Source organism: Microchirus variegatus (genome assembly GCF_963457635.1).
Source record: "Microchirus variegatus genome assembly, chromosome: 10".
Taxonomy (NCBI): domain Eukaryota; kingdom Metazoa; phylum Chordata; class Actinopteri; order Pleuronectiformes; family Soleidae; genus Microchirus; species Microchirus variegatus.
In genome coordinates this window covers 18,285,583-18,305,488 of record NC_139811.1, presented here as the reverse complement: position 1 = coordinate 18,305,488, position 19,906 = coordinate 18,285,583, and the positions used below count along the sequence as shown (strand labels likewise).

At 38.5% G+C, this 19,906-nt stretch overlaps 1 protein-coding gene across 5 annotated transcripts; it reads left to right on the top strand.

The window, feature by feature from the left end:
• med25 (mediator complex subunit 25) lies at window positions 1–19,577 on the top strand. Of its 5 annotated transcripts, none has more exons than XM_083896698.1 (20): window positions 1–115; window positions 1,549–1,698; window positions 1,784–1,829; window positions 1,947–2,071; window positions 2,219–2,317; window positions 2,823–2,943; window positions 3,109–3,262; window positions 4,270–4,397; window positions 4,525–4,603; window positions 4,938–5,197; window positions 8,290–8,391; window positions 11,625–11,707; window positions 11,801–11,858; window positions 11,968–12,075; window positions 12,638–12,814; window positions 16,325–16,438; window positions 16,666–16,737; window positions 17,648–17,818; window positions 17,926–18,046; window positions 19,082–19,577. In XM_083896698.1, the coding sequence occupies exons 2-20, from the start codon at window positions 1,553–1,555 to the stop codon at window positions 19,183–19,185; spliced, it is 2,268 nt and encodes a 755-aa protein (XP_083752824.1). In that variant the 5' UTR covers window positions 1–115; window positions 1,549–1,552; the 3' UTR covers window positions 19,186–19,577. The 5 variants fall into 5 exon arrangements, with proteins under 5 accessions (XP_083752824.1, XP_083752823.1, XP_083752822.1 ...); XM_083896697.1 differs by having other exon boundaries at window positions 11,622–11,707; window positions 16,328–16,438; XM_083896696.1 differs by having other exon boundaries at window positions 11,622–11,707.
• Window positions 19,578–19,906: the final 329 nt, after the last annotated feature.

Sequence of the window (19,906 nt, the reverse complement as noted above, 5' to 3'; positions counted from 1 at the left end):
CACAAATGCGTATGCTCATGCTAGCGGTTTAAGTCGTTGTCGATTCGAGCTGTTTCTTTCGTTATTGTTTTGTTTGCCAGGTTCCGCGACTTCACTAGCAGCCGCACACCATCAGGTCAGTCCCTGTAATGTTCTAGCTGAGTGGTAGCTCAGCAGCTAAAGCTCATTTGTACCCTTATTGTCAGTCGCGTATTGATGTTTACCTGCCTAGCAAACGCTGAGTCTGTGCAGTTTCGCTTTTATGGAAGCGATGCTGCTTCGTTTTGTCTCTTTTCTGTGTTTCCTCGAGGACAAGGAAACCGACTGACTTCATTTTTCAGAGAGGTATAGTTTGTTTCAGCTGCTAGGACTAGCCACGGCAAGTTAGCATGCTATCCCAAGTGTTCGCTAAGTACCCTTAAAGATAAACAAACACAAACTCCACACACAAATTGAACCAATATAGAACTGAACGAGTTGGAGAAAAATATCAAATTGCAAATTTCCCTCAGATTAATAGTGCCAGTCAAATAGACCCAAAACATGATGGGACACGAGATACCCTCAATTATATTACTATATTATAATATTATTTTATATGTCAATTACTTCCAATATGTATTACTTAAGTAAATCTCTGCATAATGTACTGTTACTCCCAAATTGCAACCTTTGGAATTTCTCAATTACTTGTTTAGAATTGGGATTTTGATTTGAAAACAGTTGGTCAGTATAATATGAGGTGTAAGGTGAATATAACAGGAACAAGATGAGGTCATATTGCAACACCTGCAACAGTATTTGCTTTCCAATTAATTATCCTTGCCAATGTGAAGACCTTTCTTCCCTTGAAAGACTTTTAGACTGTAATTCCCTCTATGCTTGTTGTGATCAGTCATCTCTCCAATGTTTACAGGTTGTCTAAAATACTGCTGCTTGTGTTTTGGCAGGGAAAATACGCTGAGAGCATACTATATCAGTTATGCCCCCTTTGCACTGGCATCATGTCTATTTTAGGATTCATTTGAAGATTGTATTTTTAAATGTCTTCCTTTAAATAAGAGAGCTGTCCACGTACTTGTGTTTCATTTGATTTGTTGATGTGTTGATTTGTTGTCTCTGTTTCTCATCTCTCCTTGTTACTCCTTCTCTCTTTTTTCTGCCCCCTATTTTCCAACTGGCCAACGCAGATGGCAGCACATCTTTGAGTCTGGCTTGCTCATTGTGTGAACTGTTGGGCGTCTTTTTTTTCCTTGCCTTACCAGGCAAGACACCTTGTAATATTTGATTAGGCTTGATTGAAATGTGAATCGATTTGTAACACTTGTGAAGAAAAGGGCAATATAAATTAAGTTTATTATTATTATTATTTATCATATATGATGTTCTATAAATCAGTAGGTCACTTACGTTTATCAAAGCATATTGCCCCTACAATCAGTATTAATGAACAATGTAAAATCTAGATTCTGCTGCTCGTTTCTTCACAGTTAAGAAACAGAAAGGATTAATGTCTCGTGCCAGTGTCGTGATATCACATTTCAAAGCCTGTCCCTTCCCTGTGTCCAGTTCCATGGTGGCAGGTTCATCACTAATGGAGCCATCCACTAAACCTGGGAACAACCAGGTGGCTGATGTGGTTTTTGTCATTGAAGGGACGGCAAACCTTGGACCCTATTTTGAATCTCTAAGGAAAAATTACATACTTCCAGCTATCGAGTAAGGATACAATGGCTTTATTGTCACATGCCTTATTAAGTCATGTTTGAATGCCTTTGTTTAAGTCTGATTTTATTCACCATAGATACTTCAATGGAGGGCCCCCAGCAGAAACAGATTTTGGTGGAGATGTGAGTGTTTCCACCTTACTTTTTAATACAATTTTCACAGTGTAATTTCAACTTTTCACATTTAAAGATTTCGTTAATTTTGCTAGCATAGTCATTCTTGTATTTATTTTTTCACAGTATGGAGGGACACAATATGGTCTTGTGGTGTTCAATACAGTGGACTGTGCTCCTGAGTCTTACGTCCAGTGCCACGCACCAACCAGCTCTGCCTTTGAGTTTGTCTCCTGGATAGACAACATCCAGTAAGCTGGATATATTTATATTATATTATATGTCATTTATAACTGCTATCCATATGTGATTTAATACTGATTTGCATTTTAACATAATTTTAAGACATACAGTACTCTGATTTTTTTTCATACTAAGAAATCTGTTCTCCTACACAGGTTCATGGGAGGTGGAGCAGAAAGCTGTAGTCTAATTGCAGAGGGTCTCTCCGTGGCCTTGCAGCTCTTTGATGACTTTAAGAAGATGAGGGAGCAAATGTAAGGCATGTTTTGTTGTTGCACAATGCTCACTGATAAAGGGAACATGTTACTATTCTACTTGTGAAAAGCATACACCATTGAGCTTATTACACACTGGCCGTCTGTCCTGTTTGGTCTTAATAAATCGAGGAAACCTGTGTGCATAATCATGATAACATCTTGTTAACTGACAGAACTGCATTTGTTTGTTGATCTGTTGTGTGTCTCATGTGAAGCAGCTGTGAACAGATCTGTAGGCGGCTCTTTGGCTTTTCTCAAATGGCAAAGTCTACAACTGAGTGATGAAACCAGTGTGTTTTTATCTGCAGATCCCCTGATGCTTTCCTAATAATGTGATCAGTAAATCCTAGCTCGTTTTAAGTGTCACAATAGCCACCATATTATTTCATGGAATTCCAGAAGTTACTGTATATGTTAACAGTTACTACATAAGTTCATGGCATGAGTAGTAATAAAAATGGTAATTAAAAATTACTTTTCTTTTTTTGTCTGCCATTGACAGAGGTCAGACTCACAAAGTGTGTGTGCTGTTGTGCAACTCTCCTCCATATCTGCTTCCTGCTGTGGAGAGTGTGAGCTACACTGGCTGCACAGCTGACAACTTGGTCAAAATCATCAGAGATGTGAGTTATAAATTATATTTTCTCCGTAATACACTTGAATAGCATATTAGTTTTCTCTCTCTCTCTATATACATATTATACTATCATATCTACTCCTACTACTGTTAGAGAAAAAGCAACATTATGGTGTTTGATCAAATATAATCTCCTCTGTTTTTTTTGTAGAAAGGGATTCACTTCTCAGTGGTTGCTCCTCGAAAACTGCCAGCTCTAAGGGCTTTGTTTGAACGGGCATCTGTAGGGGGGGTAGTTGAACCCCATCCAGACTACAGTCAGGATCCCTTCCACATGGTTCTAGTCAGAGGCATTTCACTTCCTGGTGAGATACTGTTTTATTGAACTCTCTGAGCTCTGTCCTAACCCTAACCCTTTATGCCACACTCCAACATTTGACATTAATTCCATTGGTAACAAATTGTTGAAAAAAGTTTAATATCTACCAACTAAAGACACAGACAGAGTTACTTTACATCAAATTGAAACAGTTTTCTGTCCAATCTGAATAAAAGCTACATTTCTTGCTAACAGGTTATGAAAACATCACAGACACTGGGTTGTCAGTGAAGTTTGTCTGTCCACATCAGATTGAACTTGAATAGATTTTTTCTTTTAATTTATGTGATGTGGGTGAGATTATTTGTTATAAGAGGGCTGTAAATGTGAAGTTTGTTGTATTAATTCTGCCTGCACTATGTGAGAGTATATAGGAGTATTTTTAAAACATTGAACATCTATGTATCTGTAGCAGTATGCATAATAGTAAATGGTTTTTTTATTCTCCATATTGTAACAGCCACATTGAGGTTAGCTTTTTATCTCCAAATCTGCTTGATGGGTCTGCTTTTCTGATCATTTGCTCTCTGTTCTTTAGGCTGAACATGATACAAGTAAAGCTGACATTAATGTTGACCATCTCATTCTGTTCATATTTTAATTACTGTATGCATTTCTCAGTGAGCTACTAATTTGCCCTTTTATCATTTTCCTCTGCAACATTGTAACACTTATTAGCTGCAGACTCCTCTATGTTTTACCATTGCATTCTTTTTGGAGTATTCAAGATGCTAATTTCACATGTTTTAAATGCTGCTGGATATAAAAAATCACATAAGTCTCCTGCAAGACTATATAATTTATCATGTTCATTTCAACAGTTGTAAAAACATTTTTTGAGGTATGCTCATTGGTTACTCCTACACTTTTTCATGAGTAGGAATGCATTCCTTGATAATCTATAAGCATTTGATAATCTATCATGAAGTACCTTTGTTTTGTTTTTGACATTGGTTAACTGTATTAAAAAAACACATCTACTATTGTTTCCAGTTTCCTCTGGTCCCGGGCCTGGGCCGCTCAAACCTGTCCTCCCTCTTCAGTCATTGCCTGTCGCATCACAGCCTCTCATTGGACCTTCACAACCCACTCCACCCATTAATACAGCCCATCCTTATCAGGTAATGTGCAAGAGGCCATACAGTGTATGGCTGCCTGGAGACTAATTCTTACCGCCTGCTTTAAATAGTATTCATGGATACAGTGTTTTACCCTGTATTGTCTTCCTTTTAATCTGCTTGCTCACAGAATACGCCCCCCATGACCGCTGCTCAGGTGGCTGCACAGATGGCCGTTGAGGCAGCCAACGTCCAGATCCAGGGTCGCTGTGAGTTACCACTGGTCTCTGTGGGCATCTGAACAGTTTACGCTAGCCAAGATTTTAGTTGCAGTGTCTGTATTTCTAACAGCAAAACCTAATCCAAAACAAGTGTCATTGTATTGTGTTTTTTTTTGGATTCCTATGTTGGGCTCACTCAGATTGACTTCTAATAGTTGGATCTTTGGATTAGTTAAAATTCAATGTATTGCAAAAATTATTGCACAACCAGAATGCGTTGTTTTTGGACACAGTAACTCATAGTGTCTCTTATTATTAGGTATGTTTTCAAATGTGGCATCTGTTGTGATATTTGTCGGATTCTCTCTCTCTCCCCCTCTAGTCCCAGGAATGGTCAATCAAGGTCCCCCATTTGCCAGTCAGCCAAATATCCCATCAGTCTCTGGAGTAAAACTCAGTCAGCCAAGCATATCAACAGTTACCACAGCAACGCAGCCTATGATGCAGCAACAAGGTGCTCCCAACCAGCAGCAGCCAGTCCCACCCCCAGGACAGCCTCCACCCAATCAGCAGCCACAGCAGCCGCCTCAGCAGCAGGCCACCGTCAATCAGCCCACAGCACCTTCAGTGCAGTCCAACATGGTAAGTTCTGATAATAATCTATTTGAAAAACCAATACATTTCAATACACTAAAGGCCATTTAACATTGTTTTTTTAAGCATCCCCTGCCACCCAAGTCAAAGATGATCGATCAAAATTAACGGTTACAATCCAAATTGAAAACATTGTGTGTGTGTGTGTGTGTGTCGTCGCCAGATTCTCCAAATAACTGTATAGAAGTCTTATACCCAGCATGACACTTTGTTCATGCACATACACATTAGGAATGCAACGATATTCCGTATTTTACCGAACTGTTCGCTACACCCTGTTCGGGTCAATACGCAACGGCAAACAACGGTATTTCGGTATGTTTCAGCCTTTCAAAATGTATTAAAATAAAAATACGCAATGCTGTGTGATTAGATCCGCGCAGTGCTGCACTCGGTGCACTCTGCTCATGCCGCCTTCAGAGCCCATCAGCCGTACGCATGGGGAAAAAAAAGGAAGTCTGAAGTGGCACCGTCTTCGTTTTAGGCCGCTGTATGAGATCATTTAGGACAGGGGTGTCAAACTCAAATACAGAGTGGGCCAAAATTTAAAACTGAACAAAGCCGCGGGCCAAGGTTGAACAAATGAACCTTTTAATAGGGACCCAAACAAGTTTTGCATTGAATATTGAACAAGCAAGGCTTATATAACTTTATAGTGACATGCAAAATCGAGTTTCAAATAATAATAATAATAATTAAAAAATATCAATGGCATATCAAATAAAATTTTAATAAAAATTTAATGCACCCCTAAATACAGGATAAGCGGTAGATAATGGATAGATAAAAATTGAATGCCTCTTTTCTATTTGCAGCCTTCTGAGGTAAATATCAAAATAAACTTTTTCCACAGGCTAATAATACATTTGAAAATAAAATAACAATAATGAATGAATCAAACATTCAAGCCTTGAAGTAGCAAGAGAAAGTGCATGAATAAATAAATTATTGCTCAGTTTGCTACACTGACTTGCTTTAACACTGAATATGGAACAAGCAACGCTTATATAACTTAATAGTGCAAAATCAACTTTCAAAAAACAAACGAAAAAACATCAATGGCATATTAAATAAAATTTAAATAAAAAGTTGAATACCGGCGGGCCAGCTCTAATGTTAATTTGATATTGCCTCAAGGGCCAAATTAAATTACAGGGCGGGCCAAATTTGGCCCGCGGGCCAGAGTTTGACACCCATGATTTAGGATTTAGTGTAGACTACGATGAGAATGAGAAAATGAATGTCAACAAACAAACCACAGTGTGCAAGCATCTGTTATGCAGCGCAACTGGTTTGAAGTTGGATATTGGACAGACACTCGCTCCACAGCGCCACTCCGATCAAGCCTCACATTTACGTCGCCATCACTGTCTCTTTCACTTGGAGCAGAACGGTGTATTTGTTGTTGTAGTTTCTGTGAGTGGGTTAAAATGTTGTTTATTTTATTGGATAGCACTAAACTTTATTTATTTTTAATTTGTGTGGTTTTATGTTTGCTGTTTAATTTGATATGATAGTGCACTATTGTTTAAATAAAGTTTGTGGTTTGATTATATATGTGCTTTAAATTATTTTTACAATGTAATATTGCCTTTGCTTGTCTGAGTAGTTTTATATTAAGATATCGGAACCGTACCTTTACCGTGACACCACAACTGTGATGCATACTGAACTGTGGGAAAACTGTACCGTTACATCCCTAATACACATACACATGCATAACTCATAATTTCTCTTTTATTTTTCATTTACATTTATCCTATTTTGTCCATTTTCAAGTGGAGTATGTCTACTTTCCTGAGCCTTATTTCAGTAGTACTCTAAAGAAAATATCAAGTCCGTATTCTCAGTTTCCACCGTTAAAGAGATGCCACATTTAATTAGCAAGTTTAAACATTCATTCTAATAAAGCAGGACATAATGGGACATGCATGCTTGTGGTTTATATTGCTCGGATTGGCGCTGTAGAGCGAGTGTCTGTCAGATATCCAACTTAAAACCAACTTCACTACGCTGCATAACGGATGCTTGCACACTGTGGTTTGTTTGTTGACATTCATTTTCTCATTCTCATTGTAGTCTACGCTGAATCCTAAATGATTCGTACAGCGGACTAAAATGAAGACCGTGCCGCGTCAAACTTCCTATTTTTTTTTAATGGAATAATATTCACGTACTGATATGTTTTTGGAAACCCAAACTGGATTAAGGTTTTGTTGGATTAAGGTTGAATTATATTAACACATATTAAAATTGACTCTGTCTACATATTAACTTGCAGTGCTGATTATTAGCAGACACCAAAAATAATCTGTAACCTAATATTTTATTTTGTATAAATTGCTACCATCACCTATTTACTTAATCCTAGCAAATGTAGCTGCACTCATCACTTATCTACTCCGCTGAGCTGTTGACTGTGGGAAATCCGTTGCCCACCAGCATTTTTAGACATCCTGCCTCCTCTGCTCACTAAATGCTGAATATTTAGTGAACAGAGGAAGATTGAATTTATCAGTAATTTCTATGTTGGTCCTTACGATAAAGACATTTGTATCTTGAAATCTGTGTTTAAGCCTGGGTTGAATTGAATTGAGTTGGAGTTTACCCTGTTCATAGCACTCAGTTGAAGACTTGTGTACTTATTCTCACACCCTTGTAAAAATCAAATGTAAGTGGCCCTGCTCAAGTCTGGAGCCGCACAACTAAGACTTTGCTCATCTGTGCTGCTGCTGTATCACCAGCAGCTTAGAGGGGAGTTTGCAGACTCACACACAGTCTGAAGTCTAATATCAAACTAGTGAATTTTAAACATTAATGCTATCAGATCAAAATGCCCCCAATTTCCCTCGAAAATCACGGTGGATACGGTCACTGATATTCGTTAATTATTTTTTCCTCCCAGTAGCAGAAATGAGCTGTCTAATATTGAATGTTTTCTTGTTTAATTGGCTCTACAGAATGACATGTGTAATATAATGAACAGGAAACATTATTTAATCTGTGTGTTAATCCTATGATTTGAAAACTGTGCATTTCTTTATATGTGGACTACACCTCCTCTTCATTGTATTCAACAGCCTGGTGTGTCTGGACCGCAAAGCAATGCAAATCCAATCGGACAGCAGCAAAACGTTGCCAATAAGATAGTTGCATGGACTGGCGTTCTGGAATGGCAAGAGGTAAAACCACAGAAAAATCAGATTTTAAGTTCGTATTTATTTTATTTTTTTTGGAAAACATGACACGAAAGCTATAAATCTGATGTTTGGAGGTGTTTTTTCAGATCATTACAGACTAATTAGAGTCCTTACTCACAGTAATGACATTTGAATTTCAAGTAGTCCACACTAATGAATGAGAAAAAATGGCTAGCCTCGCCATGTTTGTATGTCTGAAAATCTTCCAGTACCTCTGTAGCTCTCAAATTAATGTTACACTGTCAACACAACATTTAGTGCTTTTAAAATGGTGCAAATGCAATAATTAATCTGCGCTTTTATGAATCAATATTGGTTAATTTGTATAAGAATTACATCCAGTTGCACATATTGTGCAAACTCAAAATAAGAAACGAGATGAAATGCGTTAATTAATATTAACAATACTGAATTTTGTTCCTTCTCACCAGTTTAAGACCGTAAACAGCTGCTTTGTTTATAGAGTAGTTTACCACACAGTTACATGTTCGGCATCCATGTTTTCTTTCAACTCTTGGCAGTAAGGTGAATATTTCTTAAAATGTCGAAACTATTCCTTTAATTACCTTTCCTGGCCTGATTTCCCAGCTGTAAATGTGCAGGTAGTAGACAGACAGCAGGGCTACACAGTAAAAGGTATGGATTAATTGCCCTCTTGTCATTGATTATTATACACTGTGATTAATTGTACATGTCCATTGGCTAAACTCAAGGTCAGATCAATGTGGTTTACAGCTGCAGTGCTGAGCCAGGAAAATGGATGTTAATGGATTTCATGCGACAGTCATGAGGCCCTTCAAGTGTTTGTGTTTGGTGACACACTCTGATCAATCTCCTCTATCAACTGTACTCTCCTCCTCTCTTCTCTGCTTGTCAAAATTATTTATGACCATGAAATGGACAGCAATACGAGAACGCTCAGGTGACTCTTCCATATCGTCCATGAAAATGTACAGTCGCAAGCAACTCGAGTGAAAAGATTAGGGGCATGCGACATTGCTCTTAACTGGCCGTGTCCTCTCCAGTTAACTCATCAGGTTTTAATTGCTGATTCTTCTTTGGACTAATTAAAATGTTGCAAAGAATCGCATTACAGACACGGATATTTATTTAAAGAAGTGGCTGTTGGATTTATTAAATAGAAGAACTCTCACAAAGCCAACCGCAAATGCCAACTCATTTGGCTGGAGCTTGTTCTGACTACAGTGTTATCAATATGGTGCATTCTGTTTGGCTGAATTTCAACCTGCTCATTCTGGAAAGCTAGCCTGCTGTCTAAAATATGGTGTAACTTTGCAGAATCTTTTAATTTAAGGTGGTTCTGTGAAAACAGGACTGTTTCTTTCCCTCCTGTCTTTCACTGTTGCTGTAGCAAGTGAATAAATAACCCATATGTCTGAAGAGAGGGCTTAGCATAATGTTTTTGTAATAGACATCACAAGGACAACCAATGGCTTGACTGATACATGACTGATTGATCACTGATCACTTACTGATGCTCCGTAGTTGAACAGCGCAGGGCAGTTTTCACAGTGGGACTGTGAGTGTTGCATTGAGAGCTGTCCCCTATTTATTACATTTTCAACATTTCAACATCAATAATCTTCATGTCTCTCCTCAGCAAATATTAAATGTCATGGCCAGATTCACTGTAAACAGTAGCATTATCTACTCCTATCACTAGATGCATCATGACGTCCTGTCCATAAGTGACAGAGAACACTTTTGAAGGAGTTGAGAGATCACATTGAAAATGTTTTAATTAGTGATTGGTTTCGGGGGGAATATAGAGTCGCTCTTAATCCTGCAATGCTGCTCCATATATTGTAATGTATCACCCAAAAAAGACCAGAGAATAGAAGCACTATAAATAGCTGCAAAGTTGCACACACTCTTATGTTTGCTTCACACCTCTCTGCATTTAAAATAACAGGGCTTTTCACATAAAAGCCCTGTACGACAGTGAACGCAACACTTGGCAGGAATGTAATGGGTACAAATAGATCCCAGCACCAACCAATGTACCCTATAATCTGGCAGTAGCTCTGCAGTTATAAGATTTATTTAAAAAAAAAAAAGCTTAAAAATCACTAATTGCCCTTTAATAACTTGCAAGAAAGTTAAATATTGACCACAGAGAATCTTGAGTCTGAGGTTTGAAAATGTGTTTTGATGTTGTGGCGTCCTGGTAAAGCATTTCCATTTAAATAGTTAAAGATTTAGTATTTTTATCTTGTCCTGTGCTTAGTCAAGTCTACACATAAGTTGATGATAGAGTTATAAATTATTGCTGTGACTTTGTTGTGGTGGGGTCTTGTTGCTATAGATACATGAACCCTTTCTCTGTTTTGTGCAAGATACAGTATGTACTTAATTAATATATTTTATTTATTTTTATTCATATTCAACAGGAAATACAGATACACAAGCAAAAGTGAAAAATATATAAATTCTAAATAAACATTTTATATTTCTTTATATATTTTAATTATACCTTAACGCTTAATACCTACAAAATCAAATGCATCTCAAAACCGTTATTTCAGCAACAGAAGATAAATTATGTTACTGATAGTGAGTGCGCACATGCACACACAAAAAAATGATTACGGGCAATAATCGGGTAACTGGAATAAACCGTTTAAGGTGTATACATGTCTTGAAGAAATCAGATTATTGACAGAAACCAAGGTGTGTTAAACAGGATTTTCAAAAACCGATAACGGCAATAAACCGATAATGATATCAGTTTATTCCGTTTACATGAGCACTTGAATAACCATAAAACTACAAAAAACAGATGATAATTGTTTTTTTAGAGTGCATGTAAACGCACAATCCTACATACATCCATTAACTCAACTATAGTATTTATTGCAAGATTAAACTATCCTTATTAAGTTTAGTTTTGTGAGCCTGTTTAGTGTAACTGAATGTTTTAACAAAGTAAATATTCCAAAGGTTCACTGCTCTTTGAATATTTGTTTTTTGTTCTTCAAAGAAATAAAGTTCCTCTTAGATAATATTGACTTCCCCACATTATAAAGAGCTTCTGGAAGCTTGGTAATGGTTACAAGTGTCCATTTTTAGCTTTGTACATGAATTGGACTGAATTGCAATCTACAAAATCTTGGATGAAAAGAGGATTTGTTTGTTTGTAACGCCTCTGTCTTTTGAAGTGTATTTTGTCATTCTGCACCTTGTCTCTGCAGAAGCCTAAAGCCTCCTCCATGGATTCAGCCACCAAACTGACGCGGTCTCTACCATGTCAAGTGCACGTCAACCAAGGAGAAAATCTGTGAGTAGTCAGTTGACTGAAACTCATCCATAGGGGAGGGATTAGTTTCAACACTTGATCATTATTTACCATGTTATTCCTGTTTCCAAACAGAAACACAGACCAGTGGCCTCAGAAGCTCATCATGCAGCTGATTCCACAGCAGTTACTGGTGGGGCCATTTTCATCAGCTTGTTTTAATGTGTGACTGTATTGTGCTGACAATTATTTGTTTAAGAGCACTGCATAACTAAGTCCTCTCTTTCTTGTTCATTTTGTAGACAACCTTAGGCCACCTCTTCAGAAACTCTCGAATGGTTCAGTTTCTCTTCACTAACAAAGACTTGGAGTCACTGAAAGGCCTTTACCGCATCATGACCAGTGGATTTGTAAGTTTTCAAACCATGCTACCCCTCTCTCTCTCTCAGAACCTCAAATGTGTTTCCTCCATTTCCCTAGTCTTAAATACATAATTTTCCATGTGCAACAAATGAGTGCAGCTCCCCCCTCTGTCCAGTAGATGGGTTGAACGTGGAGTTGTGATGCAGTATTGTGGTAGAGACTCTAGAGGGGGTTGCAGGGTATACATTTTGTCACATTCAAGCTTGATAATAGGATGTGAAACATGCTTTACCATCAGTACAGACAAATCAAGTAATTGTTTAGTTTTCATTCAATTCCAGAAGGAGTGTTGTCAGTGTGGTGCATTGTTAATAAGGTATTACCACTGAGAAATAGCAGTGGCTGAGCTCTGCCTCTTTACTTGATTCATGGTCCAGAGAAAGCACAGTAGGAATCAAGTTAATAGCATTTGCATCTAATTAATAAAATGGATATGTTTGATTGGGGAAAAGGAGCTCGGGAGTAGGTTGTGTCCCCAAGCCAGACCCCATCCCACAATTTCGTGAAAGTCCCATGTCAAGGTCAATCTGCTCTGTGACTCCTCTGCAGGCCGGCTGCGTCCACTTCCCCCACACCACTTCGCCCTGTGAAGTGCGGGTGCTGATGCTGCTCTATTCATCCAAGAAGAGGATATTCATGGGCCTCATTCCCAATGACCAGAGTGGATTTGTCAATGGCATCCGGCAAGTCATCACCAACCACAAACAGGTCCAGCAGCACAGAGCGGTGAGTAGTGATAGGAGGAGGAGGAGAGCCAGAGAATATGTGGAGTGTGGAGAACAAAAGGAACTGATAATGAGGGGGCATTATAGAGGAGCACCTGGGAATTGATGTGCATTGTTTAAGACATTTAGGTGCATTGTTATTGACATTTCATTTAGTAGACCCAGTATCTTCACAGCAGCTACTAATGTCTCTCACTCTGGTTGAGGCTAATGGGGTTAGCATTAGCTGCAACTGCAAGATTAGCTGACCACGATATAATACATCCATGCTCTTTATGTCACATTTATTTCCAAACACAGATCACGTTGCTTTTTGGAAATTGGTAATATAAATTCATTAGATTGCAATTTTTTGTTTTTAACAAAAGGAACTGCCACTACTCCAACTAATATTTTCTTGTCTCTTGAAACTTTCAACCATGGTCACATGCAAAAAAGCAAAACATAAGTAAAAAACCTATCCTGTATTTTCACTCTGCAATCTCTCTGCAAAAGCTATAAAAGGAAACGTATCTTTTTAACGTTGAGGTCTTGCACTTGGCATAAATGTTCTGTGTTGCACTTTTTTTCTCTTTTGGCATGAAAATAATTCCATCCAAATACAATGACGGAGGTGGCGTAATCATAAAAATGGCACAATTCTTGTCGTCGCACACTTTTCATATTCTGCCACTGTGAAGTGTTTGTGTGTTGATTGTATTTAGAGCTGATTTGTTAGATCATTAAGTGTCCCAACAGAAAATAAATCAGTAGTTACTCTGGTAATCACTTACAAAGTTATATTTGACATTGAAGTACATTTAATCTGCTGCTCAGAGATTTCCACAGCATGGCCCCACATTCCATATGTTAACATTACATAATACAGTGTAGGAGAAGCCATTCAGTCACAGTGGTTGCTGTATAAATATAATAAGGACGTGTAGAGACATGGCCTCTCCTTCCAGCTATAGTTCATTGCTGCCTCATCCTCATGGCAGTGAAATGTCCCTTCCCCTCCCTGCTCATCCTTATCCTCTGAGATTTTAAATAGTATCCTGGATTAGCTGTCTTCTCCACTCCAGCTTATTGCATCCAGTGGCGAGAGGTTCTGCATCGCTGTGAAGCAATGCAGCGTCCAGTCACCGAGACGCAGCATGCCTCAGTTTAAAAATGATGCCCGTTGTTGAGTTAATTAACTTTCTTGTCGCAATCTGCTCTCATCAGCGGCAGTAGCACTTGTTTACTCACCCTGCTAATTTTATTTCTTCGCAAAAACGCATTAGCCCTATATGTAACTTTGTGTTTAAGTGAATTAGGGCATTTAGAGAAAGCAGAGGACATGGAAGTACGGAGAAGCTTTTTTTCTACCCGTTGTGTAACCACACATTCAGTGCTGCATTGCTAATAGGGAAGCGCAGCAATCTAAACATAATTAAGATTTCACTTGCAGGACTTGGAGTTGAGGCTTTTCTGTTCAAAACCCTGGAAATGCTTTCCTCAGAAATAAGATTGTAATTAGTTTTATTAGCAGAAAGACGAAATAGAAAGTTTTGAGGGTTAAATCACAATCAACTGTTACTGTTGGTCAGAAATATCATTCCTGGGTGTCCTGTATTGTATGTGATTTCTGTGTTTTCTTATCCCCCTCAAGACCATGTCAACAATATGAAAATAGTCTGAATGTATACATGTCTGTGTCTAGAATTTGCTTGCTTTTGTTCCTCTGACTACTTTTTACCTTTTATTTTTTTAAACCTTCGGGTGTGGATGGATTTTGTACACAAATTTTCACACTTAAGATTAAGTGCTTTAATCATAAGTCGCCAGTTTGTTTTAAAACCACGGAAACCAAAATAGCACACACTTCAGCAGGAGGTGCTTGAAATTAAATCTCCGCTGGCTTGTCATCATCATGCTCTATATTTTTGAATTTGCTTCTCGTTTGCACAACCACGAACAAAAGAAGTCGATATGCAGATTCAAACCAAAGCTCTTAATGTCCTTTACATAGAAAATATCAATTACATGCTACAAATATGTTGGTAGTGAATGCAGATTATGCATTCAATGCATTTGTGCAGAAATAGCAAGATTACATTTGTCGAATTTATTAATTTATTTTGATAAAAGGGCCGGTCAAAGAGTTGTTGGTTCAGCTTTTAAAATGGGTATGAAAAACATTGAAGCGCTCTGTGTAATTCTTCCTGCTGTCCTTACTGCCACAAAGAAAATGCACCTAAAGCTGTTTTATTGCAAGTGATAGTGGACAGAATCTTTTGCTAAACTACATTTACATACATTTCAGTTATGTAAATGTTAAAATGAAAAATGCAAAAGCAAAGGAGGAGTTCTCAGGACCCATATTTCTGCTTGAGCCCAAAGGCAAAGATTCATAAGTGGAAGAAGTCTAGCACTGTAGGGCTGCAACTAACAACTATTTTGACTGTCGCCTAGTCATCCATTATTGGGATTAGTCGAGATATCGGATAATAATCACACAATTACTCTGTGGCACTCTTTAGCTTCCACCTTGAGGTTGTTTTGGGCATGTGCTAACTAACAATAAAGACAATAAAAATATGATAGTCCAAGGACCGGCAAAAGGTGCTGATATAAGAAATACATTCAAGTATCCATTTTTCTGTGATCCAAGGAATTGTGGGAAGCAAATGCTTTAAAACCCTTAATAAAGGGTCACAGTGTGAAAAAAGCCATGTGATGACGTAACCGACAATCATCTACTATTCACTTTGTCAGCAACTTATTGGAAATCATACACATGCACTCATCTCTGTCTGCCAGATCAATCCAATCCAACTTTATTTGTAAAAAGCACTTTAAGACAACCACAGTTGGACCAGATCAATCTACAACTGGGCAAATGCAGAAGTCTTATATACTGAAATATTAACGTTTGCTCTTTTTCTGGAACACACCAGACAAATATGAATGTATCATGTCTGTATGTTCATCCTATTTGCACTGTTTTACCTTTTCACCATTACTCCAAAACATTCATGGTTAATTACTTCTTAATATTGTTTTTGGCGGCTCTCTAACCATCCGTTTGTGCTTCCGCACTTGCACTTGCCATTATGACCATCAGAGGGCACCAGATGCTTGTTGTGTGAATGGGGTGAAGTCTGCCATCCCTGATTGCCTTGTTAATTATTGTTTAGAAAATTTGCTCTGTTGAATCCATGCTTCATTTATTTTATGTACATTTTCTGTGGTTCTATGGTTCAACAGGTCACCTGAACTGTGATATTCTCCTTTCCTTTGTGTATTGTCATGATGCACAATAAAGCGTTGTGTTTAACCACTGTCACCTTTAGCCATAATGTTCTCAACAGAGAATCATAAAAATTAATAAAATAATTCATGCTGGGCATTTAAAGATGTTAATGAGTATAGAGGTGAGGCAAAGAAGTAGAAGACACACACTGAGTTGGTTAATAAAGGTGGTTAGCTCTGCAGTTTTTTATGTGAAATGCACTTCCTGCTGTTTTAAAGTTATGTTTTTATGCAGCAGCTGGGTAGTGCAGGGGGTCCAATGCAACCAAGCCAGGTCCCACCAAACCAGAACTTCCTCACCAGGCCGTCTGGTCCAATTCCTGTCTCCCATGGCAATGTCCAGCAGCAGGTAGGTAAACTATATGATCGCTGGCATGTCTGCCTGTGTTCTCACATCAGTTTCCCCTCTTACTGCCTGTTGTTACTTCCCCGACTGGTGCCCACTGATTTCTGCATGCCCGACTGCTAACACTCTCCTTGGCTGTGACCCCCCCCCCCCCCAACACTTCACCACTCTTCCTTCTCTTCCTCCTCTTCCTCCTCCTCGTCTTCCACTCTGATCTGTCCTGTGTGCAGTCTGTGGTGGTGGGCATGCCTCCTGTTAGTCAGGTTTCTATGATGGAGGAGCAGCAGAGGCAGAACAACATGGTGAGACCCACATTAGCCTCTTACAATCATACAATTAACATGTCGTCAGGGTTCCCGCTTTAATTTTTATACAGTATATATGGCCTGTTGAAATATTTTGATAATCAAAGTCTGATTTTTGGTCTTGAGTGATAGTTGAAAAATGTGATGCAGAACTCTTTTGTGGACAGAAAATAAACTGATCGGAGGTAAAACATTCAATGTCTTAACATTAAGATGATTGATATAGAAATGCTGTTTTACTTTAACAGAAGAAAGTTATAACGGCAGTATATTGGTTTTGATTTATCTAAGATAAGTAATGTGGATTTAAACTTGTTTTTTTAGACTCAGATCATTTTCTTGCCTTCATGGCTTGTCAAAGATACACAAATCAGCCTCTACATTAAAAACCAGTCACCTGTGTTAATGTCCTGGCTAAATGGTGTATGCGTCAGTCATTGAGCTGGCAAACAACTCGTTTTCGATCAGCATGTGTTTACTTAAACGCTCCTCTTGCAGCATGCCACTGACACAAACAATGAACTGAACATGTGCATGCACAGGTTTGTGTATCTTTTCGCACTGATTGTGAGGTGACGGTTACAGACAAATCTCATCAAGATATGCTGACATGATATTTTTAAAAGGTGGTGCACAATAGTGTCACTAAAATCAACCATAAGTTGGCAAACACCCATTTTAGTAGTTATATTCAAATACAGTTGTTGTTGTAATGTTGGACTAACAAAATAACAGCTGTACTATGTTTGGACATGTTCTATGCTACAAACATTAGCAACACACTTAAACACTGTATCGTCACTGAATGCATTAATCTGTATTTGGGCTGCATGTCAAGTAACATTATTGAGCAGAAATGGGATGTGACCATACTTGGTGTTGCTTTAACTGTTGGGCACTCATTCAGATGACAATGAGAGCAGCAGGACCTGCAAACCAACAGCCTCCGGTCAGTGGGGCTCCACCCAACCAGGTTGCACAGGGAGGACAAGCCCCACCACAGGGTCCCATACTCCGTCTCTCAAACCCAGGAGCCAATCCACAGCTTCGCAGTCTTCTCCTCAGTCAACAGCAGCCAGTAAGAATTCAACAAATTATTGTTTGACTGAATGACTCTGAATTAAATGTCTCCTAATTTGTTTTTCCAGAGTTAAAGCATCTCTCTCTGTCTCTGTGTTCTTGCAGCAGGGCGGGGTGTCTCACATGCCAGGCATGATGTCTCACCAGGGTTTAGGACCACAGTTGGTCCACTCAGCACCAGGAGGGGGGCCTCAAATGCAGAGCCAGTGGAGGCAGCCGTTGACAGGTCAGCAGGAACCCCCACAGATGTGGAGGGGTGTGCATGAAGCATGAATTCAAGTTAACATAAACTCTCAGAATATGGCTGAGAATGCACTTATTAAAGGGCAATAATGTCGATAAATCTGAAAGGAAATGAAAACACTGAGCGATAGGGTGAGTCAGTTAAACAGTTCAATATAAAAGCATTTTCTTCTTAACACCACTGTACATTGTTTTGCAGTGTTCATTGCTCTTAATTTATTTTACTAATTTAAAAACTTGCTTGAGTTAGATGTTTTATCCCAGTTGGCTTCAATTTGTCAATTACTTTGGTTTTCATTGATTTAAGAATTGTTTGCAGAAGTTCTATTACATACAATATATATTATATTGATTTTGATGCTCCAGCACTGGGCACTGAAGATTTATGGTCATCTTTGTGTTGTGCCAGACTATGGTAACGTTCAAACTGCGCTGAAGACGAGTAACAACCAGTGACAGTGGAGATTGATTTCATTGGGCCTCTTGTCAGTCATTGGTTCCTCTAAGTGGTTTGACAGGTTATTAATACTTCATCTTCTCAGACTCTTTTTTTGCCAAGTTTGGTCCTCACTCACCCACTACCACAGCCATATTTTAACTGTAATGCAAGTTAATTGTGCGAGGTGGGCTTAATAACCTCTATAAAGTGCTCTTCAGGTTTAGTTTTTCAATCAAAATAATACAGACATCTATGACTTAGTTGATTTAAATGCCCCAGATGTCAAAGTATTTAGTCCCCTTGTTAATGTGTGATGTACATTAGATTTTAAATTCCCTCATCTTACCACCTAATTAAGAAACTACATTTTTAACTATCAAGTTAACTGCCAATACAATGGCATTTAACCTCTATGAGTCATAACAATGAAAATACTATTTTTTTTAATGAACCTGCTTTGAGTCTCTTTGACCTTTTCTCTTTAGTTTTATTCCTAAAATAAAAAAAATAATTTAAAAATCACCCCTCATAAATCTTGTTTCCTCTCTTTACACCACTTCCATCCCTCCCCGTGTGCAGGTCCTGTGATGATGTCTGGAGGTCAGAGAGGAGCCGTGCCCCAGCCCGGGATGCCTCAAGTCTCCAGTGTCATGGAGGATGAAATCCTCATGGACCTTATCTGATTGAGTGTCGAGGACTGAGACACAGGATTTTCAGTGAACACTTGGCAGCCATTTGCCACTCCTGACACATACATCCACTCTGTTGCTTTATTACTGCGAATGTTCAACATAATTAAGGAACAAATCACAAGTAGTATCTTCTGTGGTTTTTTTTATGAGACTGAGCAGCTGAAGTTAATTAGGGGCAGACGATGTGCATTAGTTTTTCATGTTAATGGTCAAATCATGCTAATCCTCCATGCTTCATACTGGTTGGAGCCAAGTCACTGGAACCGGTTTACTATGCCACGCTTCTGGAGAGTTTGTGCTGCTTTGATTTTTACTTTTTTATCAAGTAAATATAGTATTTTTTCTTTTCCCCCTGTTTTTGTTAATTAATGATAATGTGAAAATGTAGGTTAAAAAAGGAAAATAAATAATGGAAGAAGTGATTTATCATTACTGGACGGTTTTGCTGTCGACATGATATGAAGGTGACGATGTTATGCGTTTTGTGATTGTGATATCCAGCCACAGTCTCCCTCCACAGTCCTGACTCCTCGTGTGTGAATGCAGCGTCGATTCTTAAGGTGAGAAACACTGACATAGACTCAATAATAGATTGTTCTGTGTCTTTTTCAGCCAAAAATGTCACTGTGTTAATTTTAACTACTCCAATATGTTGTGGAAACATAGAGCCCCCTTGTGCCAAGTAGTCCTACCAGATGGCATCAGTTGGCCA